Genomic DNA, 12,823 nt, shown 5'->3' with positions numbered 1-12,823 from the left:
CTTATGGTATTGTGTTTAATATTACTGACTAACACACGAGGGGGACTTCAAAAAGTTCATGGAAAAATGGAATTAAAAGATAATAGAATTTTCCACAAACTCTTTGGAAGTTTATTTCTCACTTCTAGAGTCTAGGTATAATTTGACCAGATATCTCATTCTTAACAGTGACATTTAAAAAAGTATTTATATAAATTTTGAAACTTAATTATACATGTGCTATTTGTATAGTATGTCCTCATCTGTCTGCAAGAAAAAGTGATTTCCCATAACCTTATTGTCCTCTCTGCTACTTTTCTTTTCATTTTCAAAAGTTAGTGGATGTTTCCTGACAGCCTGCCTTGCTTAATAACCTCCCAGAAATATATGACATATCACATCCATGGAGGCAGAGTGAGGAAAATTACCCCAGTCTCAGGCAGACTTAGCTCTCCTTTATCTTACTTGATACTTCAGGGTTTGATAGTGATAGTGAGTTGATATTGGTGGCAGTCACAGAAATGGCAGCACTTTTTACCTTTTTCTGGTAGAAGTATAAAACTGTCATTCTTGAAAGGCATGGTCGTAGCTTACCGAGGTCTGTTTCAAAATGTGTGAATAGAATAGTAGAGCTACTAAGGTTTATTTCTACATATTATTTTATCATGAGTAGGAAAAGAGGTATTATTTTATTTACATATTAATATTAGTCTGTTCTTTTTCTATTGCATAAATGAACGTTCTTTAAACGATGTAGCTCTCATATAATAGAGTCCGTTTTCTGTATCTGAACACCACTCTGCCAAACATCTATGAATTGTTCTAATATATAATATGTGCTTTTATATTTTGAATCTGTCAAGTTGATCACCTAGAGTTTCTTTCTTTAAGATTTTAAATTTCTTTTAATTGTTTTGAGTGCATTTTTAGCAAAAATAGCTCTTTATTTTCGTCTGTAAGCTCTAAGCTATAATTCTATGTTCTGTTTGTATTCCTCTAAGAGCTCAGCATCTCTGAGTAGCTTAGGCCGTTTTTCCTGCCATTAGATCTTTGCTTTATTGTCTTATTTCCCTCTTTTATAGTATGACCTGAGCTGTTTTTCCTTAACATTTATTATTAGTTGTCTTATACTTTAGCACTCACGGTGGCACAGTAGTTATGTGCTTAGAACTCCACTCAGCAGGATAAAGATGTGGCAGTCTGCTCTGGAAAGATTTACACCCTTGGAAACCCTGTGGGACAGTTCTACTTTGTCCTATAGAATTGCTGAGTTGAATTAACTTGACAACATTGATTTAGGTTTGTTGTGAGTCTCCTTAAATTATTTGTTTAATGGAAAAACTGAATAAACCATCATGCTAAATATAAGTAGATAATTTAAAGTGACAGTTTGAAATGTTTGTTTTAAATATCAGTAGTTCCTAATAAGAACATTTTTGAATGATGTTGTTTTTCTGCTTAATTTTCTGTTTTGCCAAAAATTATTTTTTGTCTTTGTTCTTACTATCCACATGCTTAAGTAGCTCTTAGGTCATTGAGGATAGTCTCGTGTCGATGGTCCTTCTTACAGTCATCATTTTGATTCTTTAGTCTTATGCTAGTGGTCTTCTGGTTGTATGGCAAGCCTACTGATTCTGCCTTCACCTTGACTGTTGCAGTGCAGTCTTTGACAAGCTACAGCCATCAAATTTTGCCATGCCTTTCACGACATATCTTCTGTGTCTTACCCAATTCTTTTTACATTTTTGCTGTTTTACAAGGGGCTTCAAAAGTCCATGAGAACATTTCATTATCTTTTCATTCCATTTTTCCATGAACTTTTTGAAATCTCTAATTTTTCTAAGCTTCTTATCTAATCATGCTACCTTCTTTCTAGCTCAGATTTCTCAGTCTGGTGTTTAAGGCCTCCAACTTTATGGTACCAGTTTAACTTTCCAGATCTCTTACTTGCTTCTTATTACTTTCAGTCTAAAGACAATGATATACTGTTCCCAGAATATACTGTGGTAACTTTTTTTCAACAGTACTTTGTTTATGCCACTTTTGAATCTGACATCGTACCTTTCTTCTTAAATATCTTAATAATTTTACTTTCAATTCACCACATTTTGCTTTCTCCTTTAGACATTGCCATATTATTAAAATTCCTTTAGTCTGGATTTTAAACTTTTGAGAGTAATGAATATATTTTATGTTATTCAGATCTGCCTTAATATCTTCTGTTGTTGTTACGTACCGTGGAGTTGGTTCCAACTTACAGCGATTCTGTACAGGGTTTCCAAGGCTGTAAATCTTTACAGGAGCAGAAAGCCTCAGCTTTCTCCCACGGAACTGCTGGTAGTTTTGAACTGCTGACCTTGCAGTTGGCAGCCCAACTCGTAACCACTACACTACCAGAGCTCGTTTAATATCTTCTACATGGCCTGAATTTGAACATTAATTCAATTGCAAAGCTTACTTAATTGTGTAATCCTGAAGTACAAGAAAAGTGAAAGTATATTAACTTTGGAAAGTACTTTGTGGAATAAGACTCTTATAAGGTACTATTTTCTTATAAATTTTAGGTTTTTACCTTCAAATATGTTAGTTAAATGTCCAAAGAGCTAAGATTTTGTTAGAGTTTTACTTAGGGGATGAAAAATAGACCAACCACATACTTAAAAACGGACTTACCAATGGCAAGAAATACAGAAATATTTTAAATGACAGTTTATTAAAAAGCATAATTTAAAATAATTTAATTTTCATAATAGATTTGAATGTCCATTGATAATGATTGGTAGATTAATTAATCCCCTTAAATTAGCAGACAAAATAAAAAAGTAAGCAAAAATTTCTGCACCTTGTTGGGCCCATCTTTGAAAAATGTTAACAGTTATTAATTGTTATTTTGAAGAACCAACCCAATTAGCTATATAGAAATCAATATCTCTGTGTAATTCATAGTATATGGGTAGAAAATACTGTGTTTTGGGAAGGGTCCCATGTCAAGCAATTTATTGCTGCCTCTATGGCTTTTGCATTTTCAATTTTCATTTTAACAGGAAAAATGAGCTTGATTTTTGGTAAAATTCTTTGAAATAAAGTAACAATTTGACATATTTTCATAAAGGTCATCATGAGGAAATAAAAGTAACTCCATTTTTCATAGAAATAACATTTAATAAAAAAGTAAAAGTTGTCTAAGCTTTTCATTTCTGTTTTAAACAGATCAGTAATTGTAAACATATTTGTGATTTGTTTTAAAAAAGGAGATTTTTTTTTTTATCACAAATACTATTTGGATTACAAATTATGAACTATTTAATACATTATAAAGCTAGTAAAAGTTGTCTGGTAACTGTGATTTTTCTTGTAATAGACCAATAAATGAATTTTTATGTACCTCAAACATCATTACCCACCGCCAGTTGAGTCAATTCAGTTATCAACCCTAGATGATAGTGTAGAATTTCCTCATAGGGTTTTCAAGACCAGATCTTAATAGAACCAGACTGCCATATCTTTCTGCTGAGGAGTCTCTGGTGGGTTCAAACTACTGGCACTTTGGTTAGCAGTTGAGAGCTTTAACCATTGTGCCATTAGTGCCCCGTGAAAGATCATTATAGGTGAATGAAATATTTGTTAATTTTCATCTCCAGTGTCAACTGTAGACATTTAGTGACTAAGACAGCAACATTATAATAATTGCTATTTTTTTCTTGGGGTCCGTGTATGCTTCTGTAGGATAAGTATTGGACTGCTAACTGCAAGGTCAGCAGTTCAAACCCACCATCTGCTCCTTGGAAATCTTGTACAGATTATGAATCAATAGCACTTAATAATAATAGCAATTTATTTCTTACTTTGTTTGGTTTCTTTATTTATAGGGCATGAAAGCAGTTAGGTAAATATATTAGTCTATGGTTTTAAACTGAGTTATTTTCCATGCTTATAGACATAAAAATTTAAAATATTTAAGACATCAGTAAAGACATTGTATTAATATTAACTCTAAAAAGCTTATATAAAACTAAGCCATATATGTCTTGAATTTTATTTTTGGGATCTAAGTGTAAAACTGCCTTTTAAAATTTTTTTATGAGTCTATTAGAAGATACTCTGTGCCAAATATATTTATCAAATAAAATATTTCTTAGTATCTTTATTTATGAAATCTTAATTCCTCTTCAGAGTTTCAAAAATTAAGTTTTTCTTGCTTATGCCACTTTTTGTTAAATGGAAACATTTTTATAGAACAGTAGAAAGTAAGGCAGAAGAAAACTGGGCCTTTACCATATTTGAGATTATTATTTACATTATCAGAAATAAATTACTACTTAATTTGCTCGATGACCTCTGTGGATTCAAGCTATTGCATCATACTTACTTCCCTAAGGACTTAGGGTACTCAGTAAATGAGATGAAATGAATCTCACTCATTTACGTTATATTGATATTTTATTGAATTGTTTGACAAATTATTTTCATTTAAAGCTGAGTTGCTACTTAACTTAATGAATGCAGTATTAAAAAATAAAATTACAAAGTAGTCAGGTTAACAATTTTAAGGTAGTATTTGCCCAATTTTAGCAACTTATTGCAATTTTTTGATTCATTGATAGGTTATTAGATTGTAACAGTTAGAAAATATTTGTTTGATATGAGATTACCAAGCCTGAGAGTCTCTGGATAAATTAGTAATTTCATTATTTTCTAATGTGACTTGAGGGTTAAAGAGAAAATGTTTAATGTTAAATTAAGTGGTACAAAATAGAAAATGGTAAAGACTTAATTGATTTTCAGAATAGAAATAGACTGCTCTGAAACACTGTGGAATTATGATAGCATAGGAATATTGTTTATGTTGTATTATTCTAAAGTTGCTATATACTTAAAATTAGAAACAGTTGGCTTTGTTAGGGTTCCTTCATTTTTGTTTATTGGTTTTTTACTGTTAGGTAGAGTTATCTTCTATTTTATGAAAAAGTTAAGTTGGATAAAGTTAGGAAATCTGTTCAGTTTTTACCACTGTACTATATTAACATAGAACATTTAGCTGAGACAAAAGCAAGGTAAGGAATTAAGAAAGAGGCTTATTTACTTTTGTTTTCCTCCTTTTCTTTATTGTTGGTTTATTTGTATATTATAAACATAGTGGCATTTATGTTAGAAAGTCAAACTTCCTTTTTCCTGAATTTTAAATCTTCCCTATTTTTGGTGTATATTAACAGGGTTTTTATGATCTGTTTCTTTTAGATTTCTGATAGAGTCTATAATTTTCTACATTAAAAAAATACATGTCTCATACATAGTTAATTTTTTTTAATGTGTCAAATATCATAGCAAGTAGGCCATATCAGAAAACATACTGTAGTGGTAGAGAAATTCCTGGATTGTTTTAATTGTTTTGAGTCTATGGTTCTGGTTTTTATATTAAAATGTAATTTCAGTTATAATCATATAAATGTGTCTATAGTTAGTATCTTAGAAACACTATACTTTATATTTAAAAAAAAAAAAAATCAAGGATACCTGTCAGTTATATTTTAAAGTTGTACACCATTTTAAGGCTATGTATTTATTTTTTAGAAAATATGACTTACATTAATATCTTTTGATGGACATAATATTGACAAAATATACACAATGAACTGCCATGCAACAAATACATTAAGTAATGAAGAAATTCAATATATATGACCTAATCTAATTGACATTTACATTGAAAATTTACAACATAACCAATACTGAAAAATTTTTTTTCTTATATTTGGCAGTAATTGTATTTTTTACAATTTTTATTTAAAACTCATTTCTTCTGAATGTGATTTTGGTGAAACTTAGACTTTGCTCTAGTCTGTGACAACCTGAGGTACTAAACATTTCTCTCTGATTTCACTATCTTCAAAAGTCATTTTTTTGTTCCTTTTAGGATCTATCCATGAGTTATGTATTACAGCATTATTAGGCATGGGATCAGCTTCCACTATAGAAACAACTCGCTTTTTCATTTTACTTTTCAAGACCTTTTGAAATTTTTGTCTAGTGAATGCATACAATAGAGGATGAAATATAGTTGTTCCATAAGCCATAACTAGGAAACACAATCTTAATTTTACCAAAAGGTCACTTGGGCCTAAACATAAAATGGTAGTATTTAAAACAGAAATTGGTGTCCAGCAGAGAAGAAATGTAGAAATGATCAGTAAAGACATTCTGAAGACTCTTTTTTGCCTTTCCCGTCGTTCACGGTGTCGTTTCACAGCCCGCCTGAGGGCAATTATTACAGAAACTGAAGTTCTTACACCAAAGACTACATTCCTCCCACCACTGCTTTGTGACATGTCTGTAGTCTCATGTTGCGTGGTTAGAGAAATTGTCTTTTTCTTTCTTGCTTTCTTCTTCTGCCCTGTTGAAAATCTTGTGCCTATTCGAATATTGAGAGCTTGGAGTATTTTAGTGTACGTGATTAACATGACTACGACAGTGAAAAAAAACATTGGGATCTGTACTAGCAGGTGATAATACATTCCCAGTTCAGTGTAGTATTCATTTGTACTGACACACAAAAGCGTCTTGTTTTCCCACATATTTCCACTTTGAAGACTGAAAAAGTTCACCTCAATAAAGGGAATCAGGAATGAGAAAAATGAAAAAATCCATATGGATATCATTAACATTACAGCTCTGCCCATTGTCAGAATACGGTTTGCAGGTTTCACAGAGATGTCATATCTGTCCAGAGTGATAGCAAAAACGTTGATTGCTGTTGAGACACTTGCAAAAGAGACACAAGCCTCATGGAAACAGCAGATGAGAGCTGTGTTACTCTCCAGTGAAAGCAGAAGGATAACTATAGTTAGAGGAATACAGCCCACGCAAATTAGTACATCAAGTACATGAAGATTCATTGTAATAATGTTACTGACAGAGTTGATTAGGTTGGATTTCATGCAGTAAAGTACCAATACGGTGAGGTTGCTGCCAAGTCCCAACACAATTTCTAACATAAGAAATCCGGTGAGAGACACTTGAAAGCTTAATGGATATGATAGTAGTTGGTACATACTGGTGTTGATGTCTTCTATGTCATCTCGCACTGTCATGTTAGATTCAGACTGCATGGTGACTTCCAGAGTGGGAGAAAAGCACATTCTTTTGGAGCAGTTGGTGTTTTTCCTAGAAAGTGAAATAAAATAAACTATTTGATATTTGGCAATTTCAATTACTTGTATAAAACATGTGTCCTTTGTAAAATATCTTTTCTTGTGCACCTAACAACAAGTTTAATCTTTACGTTTGTACCTGTTACTAGACAATGTAAAGTTAAGACACATCAAGATTGTATTGTTTTGATATAAAAGGAAATTGGGTCTTATTTTGAAGCAATATCTCTCTGGGGATTATTCTTTTATTGTATAAACTTGTTTGGTATACTAAAAAGCATTTCCTTATATATGGTCTTTAAGCTTTTTATTTGAGGTAAAGTATATTTTTTCATAATAAAACTACCTAGTATGCAAAAGCAATTTTAACTCAAGTGTTTTAAAATTTCATTTAAAAATGTTGTCAGTAGGTGCAAAATAAATGCTATTTTAATATGTTCTAGCATAATTAGTGTAGGTGTAATTATTCCTATGAGATTTCAAATGAGCAGGACAAGTGTTCATTTAAACTGATAAATGGTACAGAGCATCAGTTGGTTTTAAAATATTTTGTATATAATACTCTTTTAAATTCATATTCAGAAATCAGCAATGGGTTTGGGGGATATCTTCCCACAGAAATAGGCAAATGCTAAGTATTTCATACATGGCAGTGAAAATGCTCATTCAGTTTTATACTTGGCAAACATAAAATTGGATGAAAAGGAAAATTATGTTACAGTAAAAAGAAGCCACAAAGTTTGGAAAAAAAGCAGTAATCACTCTTATGAATGATTTTTTGACCACACCCTCTTGTATTTTGTGGAGCGAGAAAATTGAAACTTGGTATCATACTGAGAAGTATCCTCTTTTTGAAGTGAGTTAAAAGAATTTATCAATTGATTGTATTTCTTTAAATAGTTTTTAAAGTAACAAATGAAATTGTAGGGAAAATGAGTATCTGAAGCCCATTTTTTGAGGAAGCTCTTAAGCTACACATTACTTATGAAACCTTTGTATAAATCATCCATTACATAATTTTCTAGGAAAATTAACAAAGTCTTTAGATCACTGATGCAAATCTGTATTTTAATATGTAGGGGTCTAGCATAATTTGTAAAAATAATGCCTGATTCTTGGTTAAAATGTCAGCAATTAATATGTTCAGTTTAAAATATGAAGCCATGCAACCAACTATATTTCACATTTCAAGTACAGCATTTTGATAATAAATTCAGACTTAAATATAAATTGTAAAAGTTAACTGTTTTCAAATTTTTGTTAACTTTTTACTTGATCATAAACTTTGGCAAATTTTAGGATAGAATTGCATGTTATTTTCAGGATTAATATTTCAGAAACAATATTAATTGTTATTAATTTCTTTTTAGCATAGTAGTAAAGCATTACTAGAAACATAGTTATTCAAGTAAGTGATGGTCTTTGCTAAAATTGAAAACCTAGAAAATGGGAACATTTAAGTGTGCCAAATTTTATGAACTGACAGAGCAAACCTCAGGTCTTCTTCATATCAGTTAGATTGATAATTAAATAAAGCAGAAATGTCAAGTTAGCTGATAACTAAGAGAAATGCATTTCCCCTAGAGAAAAGCTCTTTTCTGCTGTAAATGTCAAATAGTGTGGTGGAGTGCATGCATCTTGTGACCTACCTGTTTGCTGTTACCTTATCGGCCTTTTGGCTTGCTATGGTAGTATCTCACAAAGCGATACATGATGCCATTGACACATTTTGACATGAATTTTCACCTGACAACAATCAAGAAACTGTGTTTCATTTCATGTCTTGTAGGAATTCTTTCATTTTTCTCTCCAGTACTTCAACTGCATGAATTGTGACATTTAGTTGACTGATGCATTTCTAAATACTTTGTTTTTGCATTAAGAAGTCACGACCAAGAGAAAACTTCCTCAAATGACAGGAATTATGCTTCCCTTTGAAGGAATATATGATAGTGTCTCTTTATATTCCAGGATATGTGAAAACCAAAAAGGAAACATAAGGTTTCTATCTTCTAAAATGTATTTAGACATCCTTTTGTAAGTGATAACTGTAAATAGCAGTTTTCATTATTGTGAAATGATTTTTTGATCCCATAACTTGCTTTATAGTATAAATCCAGTCCATATTCTCTTGATAAAAACCACCAGCTATTAATTTGGTTTGTTTTCATTAGAAGAGGATACATAATTGGTCATAAAACTCAGATAGAAAAATCCATTAGTCATATCTATTGATATGAATTTCTGAATAGTGCAGAAAACTCTTGTTAAAGCTTCATTTAGCTTGCTGGTAAAGTATATACATTCTCCTTTTGGAAATTCATGTTTCTTCAAGAATCAGTCACTTCCATAATTCTGGTATGTTAAAGTGTAAGTTCCCCCTTTAAAAATTCTCACCATTTTGTTTTCAGGCTTTTATAGTTATATTGTTTTTCTTTTTTGCAGCTATTTTGTTTAGCATCTTCTTAGGATACCATTGATTTGTTATATTCCAGCAGTAATGTAGATGTATTCCCTGGTTTTAACTCCTTAATGTCTTAAAATCATATGTTACAAAAATATCCTGCAGTTCGTGGCTCAGACAGCTAGGGAGATGTTCGGTCAGTTGCATTCTTCATAATGTCAGTTGTAAATACTGAATTAGCGGCTGTAGGCCCTTGTGAAAAAGAAAACAAAAAAGGTTAAGAAATAGGCTACCTAATAATTCCCAATTAATTGAAAGTTACTTTAATTTAAAAACAAAACAACTACATGGTGTTTGTTATCAAAACATGCAAGCTGTATAACTAGAGCCAGAACCTTAGGCATAAAATGAAATATTACTTTAAAGAATATATGCTCTTTTCCCAACAAAAATTTTGTTTAAAATCTTATCAGACAATAGAGTTCACATTATAAATATAACCATGAGGAAAAGCTTTAATTTTTGATACTAATTTCTGCTCTCATTTTAGAAGGTAATCTCTACTTTCAGAGATTATGAGCAATTAGCATACACTAAACATGCTGTCATTCCCTCTTGTCTCTGTAATAAATTTAACAGCATTTCCTGCTGTAAGAATATTGTAGCTTGCTTAATTATTAACACATGGTTTGAATTTTAGCTGATTAGAATAGATTCCATAATAAGATACTATAAATTTCCATTGAGGAATATTTCATGTGGTGGTAATGTAAAAGGCAATACAAAAATATAACTACAAATTGAATCATTTTCAGTGAACATGCCCAATAATAAACTTACCTGAAAATTTAGTAATAAATAAGAATCTAAATAGTAAATCTAGTTCTTCCAAGAAATATCAGTATATTTTAACACTTGAGAAACATTAAAAATACTTAATATGTTTGAAATGATTTAAAAGCTGATGTCTTTATAGTGAATTAACAAAGACTACTCTTTGTATTAGCAATGCATCCTAGAAAATGGCATTTTAAATATATCATGTCTTAATAGATCTACAAAATACACATTTAGCAATAAGTAGAATTAACCAAAGTAACTTATACAATTTAGGTTGACATCTCTCAAAGTAATTTTACCCCACTATGCTTATTCAAAAGCCGTTTATACTATAATAAGGAACACATCTTACCTCTGCTAAAGATTTGACAAATTCTTGATGTAGCTGAAGCGTTTCCCGTTTTGATTGATTCATTTTGTTCACTTGTTAGTAGAGGATTGGGGAGAAAGGGTCATAAACATCTCTTCAGAAAATGACCTTAAGGAAAATATGTGTCTGTACTGTGCTATTGTTTCAGCAGTACTGCTAATGTATAGAACAAATAGTGCTGCTTAGAGGCTGCTGCAATCTCACTCTTCCTACTGTGGAATCAATAAGCATCTGAAAAGACATAATGAAAGTCATTTCACATACTGAAGGCTTCAAGTCTCCAGAGACAACATTTAGATTCTGTCTTTCTAAAGAGGCAAGGCACTGCTTTTCAGAGGAAAGCCTTTCTGGGCAGCTTTTGCAGAATGACAGCCTACCTTGTCGCTTCTCTCCACTGCAGAGAGATGCAGTGCATTCACTAATTTTGATTGGTCAGTTGTGTTGGGCTTAAATTGTGCTTTATATGTATAGCAGGGGTTTTTACCACCCCCCCTCCCCACCGTTTTATATAAGGAGGCTTTTCAAAAAAGGCTAAATTTATAAGGGGTTGTATGTTGTTCATAAGTAGAATTAGTAAAATTAGTCTTTGAACAATGTGTATTCTATTCTGGTTTGTTGTTCTCTTATGCTAAACATTTAAAAATGCAGAGAAGTGGGGGGTAGGAAAGAATTACATAGTGAAAAGTAGACACTCTTTTTAAAGCCTTGAGTATTTGCTCTTGAGAATATTTTAGTCATGTGTATGTTTTGGGTTGAGATTCTTTGTTCTACAAACAGAAAACTACTGTAGTTATTGAGAACCACATTGAATTTCCACTGTTTTTTGTTTTAAAGTCATATTTTCTGTGTATTCCACATTATCGTGAATATCTCAAGGTGACTTCACTATTATGACTTCAGCATTCATTCATTCAAAATATTAATCTAATTGGTTTAAGCTGGTAATTATACTATAAATTGTTTAATTTCATTGCTAATAGCATAGTGTCATTGTACAAAAATTTAATCAATTTAACCTCAATTTACTTTTGGAGGTTACTACTCAGTCTTCACCTTTGGTAACCTTCTGTGTGATAGGTATTTACTGATCATTTGGCATAGTGTGTTAGTTCAACTCTCTCTGTTTTTGGCCTGAATGCTCTTCCTAGTGGATTTCTATTCTCTCAATATTATAAGTAGCTATATAGTAACATAGTTGATAAATACATGTGACAAAGTAGAAAATAAATTAGTTACATGTTTTCATAAATCAGAGTAAAGCTAGATCATTTCAATATAGATATATGGTTGTTGTTGTTGTGAAGTGCATAGAGTCGGTCCCGACCCATAGCGAGCCTATATAGGGTTTCCGAGGAGCAGCTGATGAGCTTGAACTGCCGACCTTGCAGTTCAGAAAGCTTTGCAGTCTGACGTATTAACCCACAGCAAAAAGAATAAAAATAATAGTATAAGAAATGAATATAAGAAATTAATTTAAAATGCATTTCTGTTAGCTTTATCTATAAATAAATTTCTATTCTCAATATTGAGAAGAATTGTATTTTAAAGTATATAAACTAGTTGGACTTTATATTCATTGACAAAATAAAAGACATGTTTTAGTTGATTGGCTTATAATATTTATCATTTGTTAATGATTTAGGAAGATTAATAATATTCATTGTTTTTAAATGTTGGATACTGAGGTTAATTTGCAGTTGAAAATATTTTGTAGTTTTGAAAACCTGCATGTACTTTTACCATCTTCAACATCCCAGTCATGGCTGATTAATATATGATTTTGAATTGAAGTTGAGAGTAATGCAATGAAAATTTTTACTGTGAATTTCTAAAATTTTTTGCATAGCTTTAGCTTTGGTAATGCTAAAAATGAAAATGTTGTGCTATTATTCATGCATTTTGGAAGCTGAGAAAAGGGGTCTTGTTAGAATGCCAGACACATTGAAAGATAGCTGGTACACATACACACACACACAATGTTATTTTAAACATGAAACTAACACCAGAGGAAAAATATTAGCATGAGTTGATGGTTGTATTGGGAAATTTGAGGTGGAGAGAAGGAAGTTATTAACACAGTAA

General features: G+C 31.4%; 2 protein-coding genes across 3 annotated transcripts in view; one reads left to right on the top strand and one right to left on the bottom strand.

Annotated features, from left to right (window-relative positions):
* COG5 (component of oligomeric golgi complex 5) overlaps nt 1-12,823 on the top strand; it is a 343,779-nt gene that overhangs the window by 81,624 nt on the left and 249,332 nt on the right. The gene's annotated exons all lie outside the window — the stretch shown is intronic.
* GPR22 (G protein-coupled receptor 22) lies at nt 5,524-8,847 on the bottom strand. 2 transcript variants are annotated; one of them, XM_006859270.1, is made up of 2 exons: nt 8,777-8,847; nt 5,814-7,140 (listed from the first exon to the last, which is right to left on the bottom strand). In XM_006859270.1, the coding sequence occupies exon 2, from the start codon at nt 7,113-7,115 to the stop codon at nt 5,814-5,816; it is 1,302 nt and encodes a 433-aa protein (XP_006859332.1). In that variant the 5' UTR covers nt 7,116-7,140; nt 8,777-8,847. The 2 variants fall into 2 exon arrangements, with proteins under 2 accessions (XP_006859331.1, XP_006859332.1); XM_006859269.1 differs by lacking the exon at nt 8,777-8,847 and having other exon boundaries at nt 5,524-7,364.

The sequence above is a fragment of the Chrysochloris asiatica genome, unplaced genomic scaffold (assembly GCF_000296735.1).
Source record: "Chrysochloris asiatica unplaced genomic scaffold, ChrAsi1.0 scaffold00032, whole genome shotgun sequence".
NCBI classification, from domain to species: Eukaryota; Metazoa; Chordata; class Mammalia; order Afrosoricida; family Chrysochloridae; genus Chrysochloris; species Chrysochloris asiatica.
The sequence above is the reverse complement of the archived record's forward strand: the minus strand, read 5'-3'. Positions and strand labels throughout refer to the sequence as shown.